General features: G+C 34.1%; 1 protein-coding gene across 9 annotated transcripts in view; it reads right to left on the bottom strand.

Annotated features, from left to right (window-relative positions):
- Positions 1 to 17,930, bottom strand: part of POT1 (protection of telomeres 1) — a 63,334-nt gene that overhangs the window by 33,955 nt on the left and 11,449 nt on the right. For all 9 annotated transcript variants that reach the window (XR_015286218.1, XR_015286215.1, XR_015286216.1 and 6 more), the window contains 4 exons: positions 15,195 to 15,305; positions 13,401 to 13,448; positions 12,129 to 12,243; positions 5,419 to 5,549 (listed from right to left, as the gene is read on the bottom strand). Coding sequence is in view for 3 of the 9 variants with exons in the window: in XM_086886961.1 (XP_086743087.1) it covers positions 5,419 to 5,549; positions 12,129 to 12,243; positions 13,401 to 13,448; positions 15,195 to 15,305 (405 nt within the window). In the remaining 6 variants the exon portion in view is untranslated. The remainder of the gene's footprint in view (positions 1 to 5,418; positions 5,550 to 12,128; positions 12,244 to 13,400; positions 13,449 to 15,194; positions 15,306 to 17,930) is intronic.

Below are 17,930 nucleotides of genomic sequence, written 5' to 3'. Positions count from 1 at the left end.
GCAGGCACCTTCTGAAAGAAAATTAACAATGATAGTTACATGGAAGTAAAATGATTTTTTGAAGACATGATGAACACATCTCGATATTAGGACCATAAATTATAGCTTATCCTCTAGCATTCTTGAATTGCTGCCTGTAAAATAAGATTGTCAGAAACATCTGTAGCAATGGAAACACAAATTAAAGAAGAAAATGAGCAATACACTGTATTTTGTTAACCAATTCAATTCACCTGAAGATATAAGTATTTTGTGGAAAAATTTGTATGCAAAAAGTTTATACACTTAGGCCACTTGAAATAATTTCTGGTTTAATAATTTAAAAAGCCAGAAGGCACTGTGATACTGCTTTAGAAATATTCCTTAGAGAAAGTGGCATAGTTTACTTTAGGAAATTCTAAAAAATTATTATTTTGAAATATCTTCTACATATTTAAAACCTGATCCAGTAACTTGACCAAAAGTACTGATATGAAAATCATATGTGCAAATTGCTAAGACTTCAAATTACAGAGACACTTTATCACTGCCTACAGTCACTATTTCCTGACATTATTTACTATAGGAAAAATACTTTTTTAAAATTTAAATTCCATTCAAAGTGAGTTGCATGCCTTACAGAATTTTTGAAGGGGAGCCAAAAGCAATAGTAATACTGATATTTCTGAGAAAAAAAAAAAAAAAAGTTTTTTTCTGTATTAAAAAGAATCTCCTAACTGCTTACTAAAAAAAAAAAATTGATTCCTTCCACTCTTTTGAAAAGAATTTTAAAACTGGGTAGCAGTGCAACAGACAACACCCTCGCTCTTCAACATCCTTTTTAGCAGAAAGTCTCAAACCTGATTTTGGCCAAGTTTATATATTTGGACCACATTTACTCAGAAGACACTAAGAATCTGGGAGCTATATTCTGCCAAAGTTTAATGTTCATTCAGTACGCTGTATAACCAAGCTCCAGACTTTCCCCCCGCCCCCCATCCTTATCAACCTGACAGCTACAGCTAGGGCTGCCCAGGAACAAGTGAGCAGATATTTCAGCTGTGTCTTTCTCTCAGTGTCTTCCATATTTCATTAAGCAGAAAGAAGGAAAGAAATCAGCTTTCATTGGACAAACTGGATTAAACTAAAGGAGAGAATATAAAGAGACAAGGAAACTGCTAGCTAAGTGCAAAAGTAAGAGTGCTCCTGGAAATAACAGCAGATTGTTTAAAGATCAAAGTAAGTAACACAGTGGAACAAATGCTATCTTAAATATTACTATATTTAGGAGAGTGACGAACTAAAAGAGAGACAGAACAGAACTGGTAAGGATAACAAAAAAGGGAGTGTGATACTTTCATGTTGTTATGAAGACGTGCTCCATATACTCAACATTCAGATTCCTCCTCCTCTGTGGATAAACACCTTAGAAACTCACTAACAAAACATCCATCTTACACTTGTCAATCTACTGATCTATGAAAGGAAAAACCATCTATATGGTGGCTATTAAATCCTTTTGCTCAAAGAGACTATGCTTTTACATTGTAAATCTAAAGAGTTTGAATCAGATGAATATGGAATTAATAGCATGCAAAGATTTTGATTTTCCTGGTGTTTTCCTGCATTTTTTTATTCTACAGATCTAGGATGCTGAATCAGGCATGGTGGTATTTAGTCGAAGATTTGATATGCTAGTCTTGGAGTTAACTTCCAATCTTAATGATTCTCCTATTCTGTCATCTAATCACAAAGATAAAACAACAGGATTATAATCCATAATTATTCCAAGTTCAGCAGATGACAGTTACTGATGCCTGTGCAAACTCAGTTCAGCTCATGATGCATTTATGTTATGATACCATGTTCCGTAACCCCCATGACCCTATTTTTCTATAGAACATTTTCCTACACAGTGCATGACTTGAGAAGTGCAGTGGTGATGCAACAGTACTATCTAAGAAAGAGAGGGACAACTTTACAATTTCTACTTCAATTGTTACAGCAACTGGTGCCTATGTACAGAAGTTAAGGTTAATGAAAGTAGGAGAGGAGAACAGCATCAGGATTACTATGACAAAAAGCTAGAGAATTAAGGGTTTGTAGTTGCCAAAGAATTTGCATTATGCCAAGAAAGTCAAGCAAGTGAAGTTTATAATAGAGTTCACTGTCTCTGTCTTCATTCTCTAAGTGTTACACATGAACCACACAGCTCTGCAATGCCACATATTCAAGAAAAAGATCCACCAGAACACATTCTGGACATCCTGACCGCATTGAACAAATACACTGTACTTGTACTAGAGTACACTGAACAAGATGAATGCCAAAATAAGAATGTGCCTCACTTTTCCAATTCTCAAACATTAAAATGGCAATCAAATACCAGATCTCTTCACTGGAAATGAGGAAATAAGTTCTTATTTGTGAATCACTCAGAAGTAATAGGGAATACTAGAGAAAAGCCAACGAGAAAATTAACTATTCTATCATCATGGCAGGGTTTGAAGTATTTTATGAAAGGCAGAAGTCAAGGAAGGGTAAAATACTGCAGGTGTAGCCAGTTCCAGCAGATTGCCTCTTCCCACAGTTTAAGTGCACCATTAGGCATTACTTCTAAGATACTAAGAGTATTCACAGTGAACAATAAACAAGAATGTCCAAGAAAAATCAACCTAAGAAAACTCTTCCTTAGACATGAAGATAGAAAGAGACTAGACAAATAGATCATGGCCTGGCTTTTATATTGGGAGATGGGGGGCTAGTCTTCCACAATCTCTGCAGAGCATTGATTGTGGCTGAAAGCCTGGGTACAGTACTGTGAATCACGAAATTCTGTAATTCATGAGAAATCATCATATGATGCCATGCATAAAGATGCACTTCAAGAAATATTAACAGAAATGTAATTAAAACTAGATAATTTTCCAGTTTTATTACTAAGACACTTAAATTTTCCTTCTCTGCATCAAATATTAGGCAAATTAAATTACTCTCTATCCCCAGTAATTCCAACAGAATCCTCTTCATTAAATTCATATTAGCTCTGACCATCAGATCTTGTCAACACCTCTGTTACTATGAGGAGAAGTTATCCATTAAAAGTCAATAGTGTTAACTGGGAGCAGTAATTTTTAAAACGTGTTTGCTATCAATGTCAACTCCCTAGAAGTTCCTCAAAAGCACATCTGCTCCCTCAATCTCCCTCCAAGGATTGAATGTGAACACATGCTCTTCAGGCTATGTATATCTATGTCCCCACTGGTAAGCACAGCTTTTACAAACTACGGCCTCTACTACCCTGGCTTGCTTTCCATTCAAGCTGAGAGAAGGTGATTAAGGCCTGAATACAAAAGCAGGAAAGAGTGAAGGAAGAACTGCAGAAAGTGTAATTAGAAGTCATACCTACAATGTTGCTTATGGATGAAAGACGAAGAAGTCCTCCCTCTCCCAGTTCATTCCCAGAAGCTGACACCAGCCTCTTGTGTCAGATTTACAGCTGTTCAGATCAGATATGAAAACTTCCAAAATACCTGTTTCTTTGTTGGGGGTAATCAGAACATTCCCATCCAGAAAAAGACATCTTAGCAACTCTAGATCATTTTCACTTAGAAAGTAATTAAACAAGCTCTGAGCTCATCCGAAGAGAGAGAGATATAGAAGAGACATAGATTGTGAGCAGCTGGAGGTCTGTTAGGACTGGAAACTACTTAGAACAGCTCAACTGGGATGAAATAAAAAAGATAAGAGAAGCAAATTGATAGACCTTCTCTTTAAATCCTGGAACATCATCCTGGAGAATGATAAAAGTACCAACTGACAAGAATTCTAGAATGATCTCCTAAAAAAGTGATGCCAAATCAGAACAGTGAGGTCCCTTACCTGTAGGCTGTATCAGTAGGCTTCCTTAGTAAGGTTGTGATAATAATAAATAGTAGAAATTAGACATTACTATGTTTGCATAAAAGAAGGTGCAAACATCAATTTTCTGACAGTGGTCTTGTTTATTTTCTTAATGTGTACTTAGAAATCCAATACTGACCTACCACAGTCATACAATTTTTCAATTATTCTTTTTGACCAGTTCCTTTCTACTTTCTTTTTCCACATATATAAAATACATACTCTGTTTCAGAAGCAATAAACAAGTTTTTATCTCCACTGAGTTTCTAAACTGAATGTATCTGTATAACAATCACCCTGATGGTTTCAGAGAAAATATTAAAATTTAGTGTAAGACTTTCCCATCTGAAGTCAAATTCATGAACTTCCAAGACTGATAACACATCTCAAGTACTGATCAGCACCACAAGCTTCAAAATATAATAATACAATTTAATTCCACTCTCATTATATATACAGATGACCTCAGAGAAACCTTATACTAACTCAGAATAGGTTAGCTAATTTCTCTCTCAATGGTAAATACTTATAATATAGAGGAATAACTCTAGACTGTTTCTGAATCTTAACAAGTTCTTTCGTAACAATCTCAGCAGTATGAAACTCAAATACTGGCTAAATCTTACTACTTTTTACATTTATTGTCATGGGGTTTTGTTCTTTGTTCTCCTACTACAGCATATCAAAATATTCATGCTTAGGACTATGGATATTTATCCCTTTAATCATCCTTTTGTACAATCCTAAATTTCCTACATCTCTCAAGTTTCCTAGAACACTCTCAAGAGTGTTCTGATATGCAAACTGGGCTCTTCTTTCCCCCACCCCGCCACTGGCCTCTTTCATTATCTTTATTAATTTCTGCTATAATTATTTTACACAAAAATTAAATACAAAATTATGTACAGTTATGTTGCAAATTAATGATAAAATCACATCTTTGGTCCTATTAAGCACCTCTTTATGTATGATCCAGCATCACAAGACTTCCATTCAGTGCCTGTAGGATGGTTCCCCCTCCCCATACAGTTGCAGCAGGCATAAGAAAAATAGCCAGCAGAAGCAGTACCAGAGCTACAGTTTCCTGCATGCCCTTTCAGACAGATAGATAGGAAATGATGCAGGGTAACACTGAAGCAGCAGCAGGAGCACACTGCACACTAACAAGCCCAGACTGATTTGCTATACTGGAGTAATTCTCCAGCTGACCTAAACTGCTCCATAATAGAAGACCTAAAGAAACTCCTCAATTCTATCAGCTTGAACAGGAGTAAAATGTGCCAATTTATGTCAGTTAAACTCTATCCATCTAGAAGTACCACATGATTTCTTGTCAAGTAGTTTAATAAACACTGTTGTTGAAAAAATGTCATTGTCATTTTCAGTTTTGGTCCATGCCATAACCACAGCTGTTTTAACAATCAGCTGTTTTATCCAGTGTCTCCAAGAGTTAATTTCTGTATGTGTAGAACTAAATTATTACCGTGGTCCTCTCACTGCAGAAAAGCAAGCACATAAACACATCCTAGTACATACCTTTATTCTATGAAATCGAACAATATCTCCAACTTTGTAAATTTTTGGTAGAAAATCTACGTTTCCATTAAAAAGATTGCATGTTAACTTCACATTTGATGGGTCCACCAGTGTTACAACTGAGCAATAATCTGTAAAATATAAAAGTGTCTGGATGAATAACAGGCATTATGGAATTATTAATACACATATACTAAATTTGGGAGGAATACCCTTATGGGCAATTTTTTTCTACTATGACATTTTAAATATTAACTTTTTCAAAGTTAATTTTTTACAGTATCATAGTAACTGAAGTGTGGCCCATCTTGCCAATAATTAGCCCAAATAACTGAAAATGAAATGTGTGATTAAGCACATCACAACAATCACATGTTGCAAGGACACACAAGCCTTTTTCTTCTGCCTGGAACAGGCATCCTATTCTTTCATGTTTCAATTATGTGTTCTACAAAATGAGGAGCATATCTAAAGTTTTATAAAATAAGTTTCTAAGATTTATTTTGCACTATTTCTGACAAGGTAATGAGTTCCACAAGGAAATTAAAGCATAAATTACATATCCTTCACTTCAACAAAATATGCAAGATAGACATATATACCACAAGAACAGAGTAAAAATATGAAATATGCCTTTCTGAATTTAAACTTCATGGAATTTAATTTCTAGTAATGATCTAAAAAGTAAAATCAAAACACGATACAAAGATGACAATGCAGCCCAGAATACAGCAATATTTGTGGATGACATAAATGAAACCTGTATTTTCCATTTCAGCTTACAGAACATGTATGCTATCCAAGAGACACCATCTCTTAAAAAAAAACCCAAACAGAAGAGAAAAAAATCTAAATGATCAAAACCCCCAATTTCCCTGAGCTGTAACTCTATGAGGCAACTAGTAATAATGACACTACACCAGTTTATATAGCTAGGAACTGAATAAAGGTGTTGTAGTTCTAAAACAAAGTCAATAAAATGTCCATCATTCACATTACAAAGACATGTAAGTTGATGCTAGACAGCTTTGAAAGAGAATACTATCAGTCTAGTAAAACTGACAGATTTGCCTTATATAAAAAAGCTACAGGAAGGCAGTCATAAAAAGATGATTTTTATATGTAAATTTTCTGAATAGATTCCCTAAACATAAAGACAGGTATGTAAGACTGGATTAAAATACATGCTTCTAAAGAAATATTCCTCTGTTTCCAGCACTTATCCCCTTTAATTTTCCTATCATTTAAGCTTAGAGTTTAAATGCCCTAATGATTTGACTGAATTAAGTGGTGAAAGAAATCCAGTGAAGGCTTACCAAGAAATAAAACTTTGCCTACAGATACAAAAACCTTCTGTATTTCAACAAAACTAGTACCCTTCATCCTTCCCAGGATTTTTACACAGGCTCAATAATGATGAATTATCATCTTTTGCATTCAGAAGTTGCTGAGATCACTTTTCCACACTCCCACCAAAGGCACAAGGTCCATATGGAGTTTATTTTGAAATTCTATACTAGGAATGTCAAGAATAAACTTCAGTCACTGGCTGACGAAACTGCAAGTATCTACTCCTGTAATCCAAAGACTGATGTATTTCTTTGGGTATGAATTCTAGAGGTTAACTTAAAAGTTCTATTGCAAATATGTGCAAAATGAGGAATTAAGAAGAAAAACCCATATGGTTCATGGATTTACAATCCTTTGGGGATGAAGAATAACATGCTACAGCGCACTGATATAATCCAACATCAGAATCAAGGGGAAATAGCAAAAAAATTCCACATTAAAATTGTGGTTACTCTTTGATGCTGTGATTATACAACCTAGTCAGCTTCATACATGTGCAGCTGCCTATTTAATGGTAGAAGTTAACACACTGTCTCAATTTTGCTGTGTAATTAGCATAATCATATAGGACTGATAATCATCCTAGTCAGAGCAGTATAAAATAGTACACTTGCTTTACATAGCCAGGAAACACTTTCTACATAATAGAGGTTCTCTGTCTCTGTGACTTTAGACTTCCATTCCTTACTATCACCTCAAAACATCACTTCTATAAACTTAATTACATTAGAGGTCTTTGAGAACAAAGCTTAAAGACTTTTTAAAATGAAATCCTCATTCAACAAAGTCCTTTTTGAAGGTTAAAACAAAAAAGTCACCTGCCTTTTCTTTTTCAGCTGAAATGTAAAAATTGTTTCCTATATTCCACACTAGCATTATAGATCAGTGTATGAATTCACTGAAAAAAAATGAATTTTCCAAAAAAATAGTGAGTCAAATGCTAGACAGAATTGCTGAATTTAAATAATATCCTAGAGTTAAACAAAACAATATAATGCCATTGGTCACACTTTTGATTTTTCTCAATGTACCCTCCAACAAAGCAAAATCCCTTCATTACCTAGCTAACAAACAAATAAATAATGGAAGTTTACATATTGGAGTCAATTTTCTGTTACTACAGAAATTCACTCCACTTGTTAAAAAAAAAATCCACTGATTTTCTTTAAAATAATTTTACCACTGGTAGATGTTACTTGGAATAACATGACTTAAAAATATGACACAATGGATGCACAGTTCTGCAAATTTATATGCTATGGCAGAAAGCCTTTTACTTTCATACTAGATTGTCTTGGTAAAAGCACTGAATTTCAGCTGACACTACACAAAACTACAAACTGCATTTACCTTTTTTTTTAAATATATTTAATTATTATGAAGGGGTATTCTCACTTAGGCTTAACATTACATGAGGAACCACCTGCCATGGACAGCTACCTGTAAGGATGCTTGTAATATCCCACAATTGTTACAAAAACAAGGAGACATAACTCATGTTTAATTTAAATGAAAGTACAGTGTGATAGTCTGCATGTGTCTTACATGCTTCTTATATTCTTCCAGATTAGTCCTTACTGTTCTTTAAAAATACAATTGCTATAATTTGCTAATGAGTTCTTTATTTCATTTCATAAAAAAATCCACAACTATTACTAAATATGAGAAGGTCTGTATAGAGAATGCTGACTGTCAAGCTTCTAGGTCCTTTAAATAGTTTGAAATAGAAATCTCTTGCAGCTCTGTAACAGTTACTGAAAATCTCAAGTTGCCTCCACTATCATGACAGTTCAGGTTCATTCTTCAGGTTGCAACTTTCCTTTCACAATTCCATAGCATTTCTAATCTTTTATGGAAATCTCTGTTATGCTGGTTATTAGCATGAGCAGAAATCCAGCATTTCTCCACATTGTGTACAGATAGATAAAAAACAAACACGAAAACCCAAAACCCCACAGCTTTACATACCATCTCATTTTTCAGTCATCCTAAGAAAACCAGAATTGCTAAAAAAGCTTTCCAGATTGGTAGCTATTGATACTGTAGGACCAACAAGTTGTTTAGAATTTACTGAATAAATATTTATTATAGTTTTACTGAGGACTTCAGCAGTTCCTGACTAATATGCTTGTATAAATTGTTAAGGTGGAAAGCACTGATCTAATTACACATCCCCTTTTGGGCAATCACAAATTTATTTCTCAATAACATTTAGTGGAAAACACACTACCCTGAACCAGTAACTTCTCCATTCCAAGAGATAAAAAGGTTTTGGGCAATGTTGTTAGCAGTCAGAGACTCTAATTAAAGACTGCCTTCTGTTTCTTTTATTTCAATACATACAAAAAAGGCAGAGATTATTGTAGCAAATTATTCTCTCTTCAAAACTAAATGAAACATTTAATACTGTTTTCAAGAATTACTGAGGCCTTTCAATACACAAGTGTCTGCACTAACACCAAGAAATTGACCTAGTTAATTTACCATTTATACTTCAACAAGACAGGGAAAAAATAATAAAAATGTACACACACTTCTATGTGTATATATATATATATATATATATATGTACATACAAATACATTTTGCAGAAACCCAAAACAAAAACCCCTGAAGAACCAAACTGTTTTACTAAGGCTTGTTATTTCTAACACGGTGATACGCTTTAGAGATACAATTTGGTAACTACCAGAAGCATCTGGCTAAACAGATGTTTCAGTGCTGTAATTTTTAAACTGTAGATCAAAGTAACTGTCTTGAGATTTCTATTAATTATTTATTCAACTATTTACTATTGTTATTAATTCCTCTAAGTATCTTTTATTTATCTTCTATACTTAAAGATAAGAAAGAGTGGTTATTTAAAAAAGAAATGCATATAAACCACTGTGAACAGAAGGGAAAACATTATTCTAATCTCTAGGGGTCCAGATATTAAATTGCTACCTTTACCTCTGCAACTGTTTTTACTCTGTTCTGCAAAACTTAAATAAATCCTCAACATTTTGATTCAGAAAAAAACCCCCAAAATAGAATACAATACTTTGAAGGAAAAACTACTACAGGTTTAAGTTTGCTTCCTCACAAATGGATACCACAACATTCTGTGATGGGTTTGCTTTGCAGTGTAAAGTTGGTTTGCTATTACTTGCTAAAATTTGACTATTGTAATTCAAGTTAACCAAGTGGTATAGTTTAAATTAGAGTTCATTCTTTCAGCTACATAATTTTAAACAAATTCTGGGCTGTTTTATTAACTTGGCTCAAGATCAAATAAAAACTGAAAATAAAAATAAAACTAAGGACTTAAAAAATTCTGTAAGAATCTGATTTGATTCTTAATCTGCATTTTGGGCATGTAAAACTGTTGACCTGGAAGCGGCCAAGCTTTTTAGAAGTATCTTTTACAACTTGCTATCCTTTATTAATCTTGATTCTAAGAAATATTTCATAAAAATAAAATAGTTGCAATCTACATGCATGTCTAGGTAGGATAAGATTTTAACTGAACATGTGACATACAAATAGACTGCATGCACCTATGATAAAATGCTAGATGGAGGTTTCCTCAGAAAAACAGGATATTCATGCTGTGACACTGTTAACCAGCAGCAAGGATTCTTCATTATTCCTTGCTTTATGGAAAATACTGACCAATATCTACATGAAAACAAAGGGCTGGGGAAACAGTAGGTGTCACGCTGTAACGTCCTAAAACTTTCATGGTCAAGCACATAGTCTTTGTAATTGGACACTACAAAGACACTACTCTTATTTCTTCTATTTACTTCTCTTTTCTATTAAATCTCAAGGTTAAGTACTTGAGATATCCTAAAGATTAAGGGAGGGGAGAGAGGAGAATATAATCTTTGTTAAAAATTTAAAATATCTTAGAGACTCATAAACTACTGGGGAAGGAAAGTTGGAATATAATTTTGAACACTTCCAACAGCTCTTCTAGCAGACAAAATCCTGCCTGTCTCTTGTACCAAGCAAGACCCAAAGCACTTTCTTGGACAGTTTTCAGAACTCATAAAGCTCTCATATACAGACATTTCAGACTATATGCCTCAAGCAAAAGCGTGCTTAGCTAAAACAACTTTATCTGTAATAAATAATTTATAAACATAATGAAAACTCATTTCATTCATCAGTGTTTTAACATTCATCTAATGCAATCATGGCAATGGAAATGATGAACTTTTAATTATACATTATATAAACCAACCAGATTAAATTAGGCACCAGTCCAGTGGTACCCACCTTTAATGAGAACACAGAGCAAGGCCTCATCCTTAAGCCTTAATATGTGTAAGAAGGACCAGCATCCTATACCTCAGAACGTACCTATATAGTGAATAAAAATCCATGTGGATAAAGCACAGTGGCCCCACTTTCTGTGCTTCCAGTGGGCACCAGCTAAAAATTATATGATTCTATTATTACTGTGTCAGACAGAGAATGCATTGGTGTAGGACTGGGCCAGATCTAAAGCAACCACAAAATTTTCTGACAAGACCCACTTTGTGCCCTGACAATGCAGAACAATCGTTGACCATTTTGTATCCTCTCAAGCAATCATCACTCTGGATAATGCAAAAAAATCAAAAACCAACACTGAAATATTTGACTGATTAGTGAATATTTTTACTCAAAACCCCAGACTGATTAAAACTGTCTCAGAGATTTTCATTATAAAGTAGCAAGTGAATTACAACTATCTTCATAAATAAGAAATATCAGATTGCATCCCTGTTCTCTACTGATACTATTTTAGTGTTAGCTACACTGTGTTATTTTAATAATGTCAACTGAAAATATATAGGGAAGACATATTAGGAAGTTATTAATTACATTTAGGCAAGGACTAGTTGCTAAATAAATAATCATTTTCCCTAATAAATTTCTACTACTTAAGAAATTGAAGTGATTAACTTGGCAAATGACTCAGCAGAAAAAAAATCTCTCCTAGCTGCTTCAGAGACATGCTGCTTCGAAAGTTGGTGCATTTAACTTCACTGTTTCTATATATGTCGAAAGAATGGCTGCCCTAATGATTTCCAGCAATCAGCACTTGTCTACTTAAGATGTTCCACATCCTCAGCTGCCCAAAGTCTTGTTAAAGTAGCTGGACAAATGACAAATCTCCTTTAAGAACCTTCTTAATTTGCTGTCTTCACCAATCTGCCTAGAGTGACTGGTATCTCTCATTTATTTGTTCTTCTCTTTCCTTGGTATTAGCTGGTCAAAACTATGGTTAAAGGATCAGGTGAATTTGTTGTTTTGGTTGATTTTTAACAAACATAATAAGAACAATTCTAGCTGGAGGAGATTTCAAATGTCTTGAACATAGTACATACCAGTTCCTTTGCTAATATATGGAGGCTTGAAGAATTTCACAACACCATACAAGTTCACTATAGTTCCATCTTTCAGATGATTGAGTGGAGTATAAACATATTTTGGAGCAACAGACTGAAAAGGCATGATACAATGAGGGAACAAAAGAAAAAATTATTCAAACATTCACATAGAATTTTGCCTTTTAACATCATTTATCCTCAGACATAATTATTTCATCTTAAAGAAATAAAGATTATCTATTTCTTTGTATTTTATTCACTTGAGACTCGAAAGCACACAAGACTTTTAATTTCTTTCTGGGATTGCATCTTTCTTACAATAAGCCAACCACTTAATTGAATAAGTTTCAATACACGAACCAGGCGAGCAGAAGTCATTACAATAAAGAACAATGAGACTTTTTTACTGATCCATTTTAACATGTCCATCCAGAGAACTTTTTAAAGCACAAACATAAATAGCTTTGTATTTCTGCTTGGCAGTGTCACTGTACAGACTCCTTGTCTTGGGCTGGTGCGGGGGTTATGTCTCACAGCCACTGTGCATATCTGATTAAAATACCACAATTCTGGCAGATTTGAGAAATTAGGGGCTACATTCTACAGTTTAAGGACTATTCTCCTCTCATCTTAAGGTTGTAATATATGCTGATTAGATTCTTTTAAAGAAAGAAGTTCTCTCAAACTGCTTGATAACTTACGTTTTCAAGTACTATACTGAAAAAACGAGACTGTAAGTAAAAATTCAAAATGAGCTCTATCACCATTGGTACTGAATCTTTAAAATCATGATAAAGACCATTACAATTTCACAAATCAGTTCCTCTGTCTTTAAAATACTATTTATTGTAGAATTTTAATTTAGACACGTAAGGGCTTGCTCCAAACAGAAATCAAAACAAACGTTAAGACCAGTATTGGAAGTCTGATTTTAAAACAAAGGAAGTTTAATATTTCCTTTTTTTTTGGTTTTACAACACAAGCATACAATCTTATTTAAATCAATGAACCTTTCTAGTTCAAATTTCCTAAAGCAACATGAAGTCCGTTTGGAGATCAAGATGGGAACTATACAAGTATAGAAAATGTACTACTTTTTTCAAATGTTATTTTGTGTTCCAGGTATATTATTTGCAAAAATAAAAGCTAATGACTGCTGGGATAAGAGAACAAAAGTAAATTAAACAGGAGCAAAAATGAATGCCACACCTTCTTATTTACATGCCGTTAATCTCATGTGATTTAATAATATCCCAAATACAAACTCACCACAGATGCAGTTTCTGATGCAGCCGTTGTTCCTGCTTTAACGCAAATCTGTGGAGAAAAAATAACAAACTTTCTGATTACAAAATTGATAATACTGCAAATATAACAACATTTGAAAACTTTAAAGCAAATACAACACTGTAAGGAAATGCAAACCAGCCCTACAGCCATTTTTCCCAGAAGAATCATGTGTGAATCTAGTAAAATTTTAGCTACAGAAGAAAAGGAAGTATTTAATGCAATTACACTAGGATAAAAGCTTCTTCAAAAAAAATACACACGTTTTCTAAAGCCATGTAGCTGAATATGTTAGGTGACATTAATAGAGTAGCATTTGAAAGTTGGAGGCCACAAACTTAAAAATGCACTTGCTTAACAAAGACCAGAAATGGGTTTAAGGTTTTTTACATAAAGATGTATGTACATGTAAATGCTTAGAGCAGATCTATTCTCAGTGACTCATTACTTTCCTTTGGGAGAAAAAATTCACCAGAATGGGATAAATTGTATTTAAAGATAGTTCCTAAGCTTTCTGAGACTTACTTGTAAGCCAGACTTATCTTCAATGTACGGTCTTGTAAAGAACTAATCATGGTGATTTGATGAAAAGCCCCACTCTCTGTGAGGAACACAGGGCTCAGCTGCCTTCCCAGCCCCTGTGACAGAGCCCCTGTCACAGCAGTTCCCTGCCCCACACTGCCAACTCCTGCTAGGGATCTGCTTTTGCTCTCCACCTCAGCTACATCCCTGAAACTGATTTTACTTTTAAACAGCTGAGTGAAAAGTTATGATTGAGGAAGTGAAGCACACATGAAGTCATTTGTATGAATGCTATTATGCATCCAATACGCCTGTCACCAAGCAAAGTGCCACACGCTCCATTCTGTGGTCAATGAGGAGAGAAACAGCACAACCCAGGCATTCAGGGGGCTGCACAGTGTCTGAGGTCTTGCCAATACTCAGCTAAAGGCCTTGGGTAGACTCTAAAGTTTAGACACTTTTAGTTTACACAAACCTATTCAGGCTCAGGGTGGTTTTGCTATCTATCATCTTCAATGAAAAATACTCTTTTTACCTTTATATCATCATCATCATCAACAGATAATGAATGCAGGATACAATCTGCACTATAATTTTAAATAATTTTGTTTCTCATTGAGCTGTGTGCCAAGTTTTAATTACCTGTAGAGGTCAATTAAAAAACAAAAGTGCCTGAGATTTAAAAAAAAAAAAAAAATATTTTTTTTTCTTAAATTTAGGATTTAATTAGACAACAACTGTACAGATAAGGCTAAACAGAACTGATGTGAGAGTGGCATAAAAGAACAAATATTTTACTCAGGACAAAAGGGTATAATTCTCTGTATAAAATTTAGATTATAGCATTCCATCTATTTAAAAGGCAACAACTAATGATTTGCATTAAAACAGTAAACTCATAGACCAGAGAAAACTAAAAATTATAGACCTGAAATCACTCTTGCACCCTCTGCCTTGTCTGCATTATTGAAATGTGTTATGCACAGGAGTAGTTGAAACAACTCTAGAAATCTATCTAAAGTCAACTGAAGTCAAATTCATGCACTCAACAAGTAGAAATTTACCTGGAAAATAATTTGTTTAGGGTTATTATAAAATTCCATGTGCACACAGACACAAACGTGACATGTTTCCTGATTAACATGGTAAAATAATCTGTACCGTTTCACTTTCTAATAGGTTTTATTGTTTTTTTCTATTATAAAGCAAAATGTCAATATAAGCATTTTGGAAACTAAAAAATTGGGCACATACATAAATGGCTGATCCAGCTTCTTCAGACACTTCCAGGTGACACTCATGTCTACCATCCTCTCTTGCTGTAGGCAATTTTATCACCTTAAATCCTGCAACTATCATGGTTTCCTATGGGAACAGAGCAATAAACAGAAAATTACAGACTCCAACACATGCTCTATTTTAAGACTATATGATGTGAAAATTCACTCTGAAGTCTCAAGACACTGAAGAAACAACAACCCTGAACAAATTGTAAAATCTGTCTTTAAGTTTCTCAATTTAGTTCTTTTACCCATGGAATTTATATTTACAACAAACGCCAGAAAGCTTTTCTTTTTAATTCTGCTAAAATTTTCACACCCATGATGCTACTATAACTGAGTGCTATTTTTGACAAAGCCTAAGGAGGAAGATTCACACTGCATAAAGCAAGAGAATCATTCCTCTTTGAATACACTGAAGACTGACTCCTTTCTGGTTAGCTTAACTAAAGTAGAAAAAAAATCACATGTCACACCAACAGTGATCAAACATTTTTTCTTAGAGCTTCTTTCTCATTGAATTACAGCTGTACTTTTAAGAAACTCTCCTATAAACTCTTTTTTGGCTGGACCAAACATCCAGGCCAACATCTTCCTGAAGGGTTAAATACCTAGTTCAATCAAGAGGTAGATTTCTTTTAGCAAAAGAGACCTTACAAACTTCTCTGGGATCACTGCTGAGATTCTGGCACAGGAAGCAATTGTAACTCTATTTTCATGTCAGTACAAAGTTCCTCAGACACCACAAAATGAACAAGAAAAAGAGGATTTAAAGGGTACATGGCAAGTCCCAGAAGCAGCTCATGGTTTTAGCAGCAACCTCACCAAATCAAAAAGAAAAAAACAAAGAAAAAAATAAAAAGGAGGACAAGATAGAAAATACATTAAATATCTTTAGGTAATCAGATATGATTAAGATAGCTATGTGATACAATGTAAATCTTCTTTATAGTCAGCTCCCCCTGTTATCAGAACTGTTTAGCTGGCCTGTGCCAGTGTGCTCCATTCCAATAAACACATTAGACTTGGAAGCCTATTTCTATTCAAGCTTCTACCAAAAGCATTTCCATAAACTTTTACTGAATAACTTTTCTTCATGTGTTTATTTGTTTACAACAAATAAAAGATCTTTCTGATTAAAGTTGACAGTTTTAGCCAAATATTGCACTATGACAGCACTTTTTTTGCTATTCAGCAATCTGACAATGCTATGCTAAATGATTTAAGATCTAAAACCTTAATGTTTTGTGCAAGAAAAAGGCTTCTAGATTAAGTGACAGTGATATATGTAGTTATTAAAACATTGGGGGGAAAAATCTGCAGAAAATATAAATTTAATCAGACAGTTTAATTCACAATGAAACTACTTAGGGCATGGTGATTTTCAGGTAGTGTCACAATATATACTTTGACTAAAAAATAATATATAAACATAAGAGTAAGCCAAAGCTAAGTTAAAACATGGCAAAACAATTAGAACACTCAGTATTCTTTTTGCACCGCTAACAGACTGTCCTACTAACATACGAGAAAGTTGTTTCAGTCTTTCCAGACACAGAAACACATGAATAAAATTTCAGGAAACTCCATGAATTTTGTCAAAATCAGATATTAGTACAATGACTTTCACTCTTAGCTGATGCTAACCAGAATGTTCCTTCAACAGTAAAATCAACCTTTACCTAAAAAGTTATGCCTTGCTTATAAGTTTTTCCCATTTCAGCATTTTATTAGAACGTAGACTGCTCAACATTCCGGGATGTGGCTGTTGAGTCAGGATTGGAGCTCTGTACAGGTAACTTCTCCTGTGTCAGAAGGAACTTCAGAATTACATAGACTCAGCCCTTTAACAGGCTGACAACAAATGAAAAAAATTTTGAGTAGCATTAGGTCACTGATGATTATTCTCATGTAATACATATGCCATATGTAGCACCACATTAAAAAAACCAAACAAAATCCCTCTCAGACTGAGAAAGGGCTGTGCAATTCCGTAAGGAAGACAGCACTAACCTCAATATCTAGTTCTACAGGTAGAAAGAACAGATACACTCTCAGATTTTTTACAAATTCACAGTCAACTGTGACAGGTTGTGACTTGCAGTTTCTAAACATGCAAAAAAAAATTTCATAATATTTGCACAGTGCCTTGATATTTAATTAGTTTTCAAACTAGATTAGTTTCCATTTCACCTTTAGCTAAGAAGACCTTGTAATTGGCTTGGGAATCAAAGCTATTTATAGAAATTGGTGGATATTCATGTCAACAGATGTGCATTGCATAAATAAACTATGAGATTCAAACAATACCTTTAAATGGCAAAAAAAAATTCTATTTTCCTCATTCAAAAAGTGTGAAATACAGGAAAGACAATATTTTTCCTGATGGTTATTCTTTTACAGATCGAGAAGACTCAGGAGACAATATGGTTACTCATATTTTTGGAAATTGCCAGCTCCTCCCCCAGCTACTTTGCTACATTTCTTCTAGTATGCCAAGAATGATATGGAAATTAAAAAATACTAAAATCTGAAATGGCATACAGCAAATAAGCAGTACTAGACCTTACTGAAGTAATTTTTAAATGGCTAAAAAATGGGACTTTTTATGAAACTCTGCTAGCTTCAGAAATCATTGTCATCTCATATTCATATTCTTCCAAAATTAAAATCTCATTTGAGATATGAGGGAAGACCACGAAGGCTCAGT

This window comes from Cyanistes caeruleus, chromosome 4, assembly GCF_971803275.1.
Source record: "Cyanistes caeruleus chromosome 4, bCyaCae1.hap1.1, whole genome shotgun sequence".
Lineage (NCBI taxonomy): Eukaryota > Metazoa > Chordata > Aves > Passeriformes > Paridae > Cyanistes > Cyanistes caeruleus.
The sequence above is the reverse complement of the archived record's forward strand: the minus strand, read 5'-3'. Positions and strand labels throughout refer to the sequence as shown.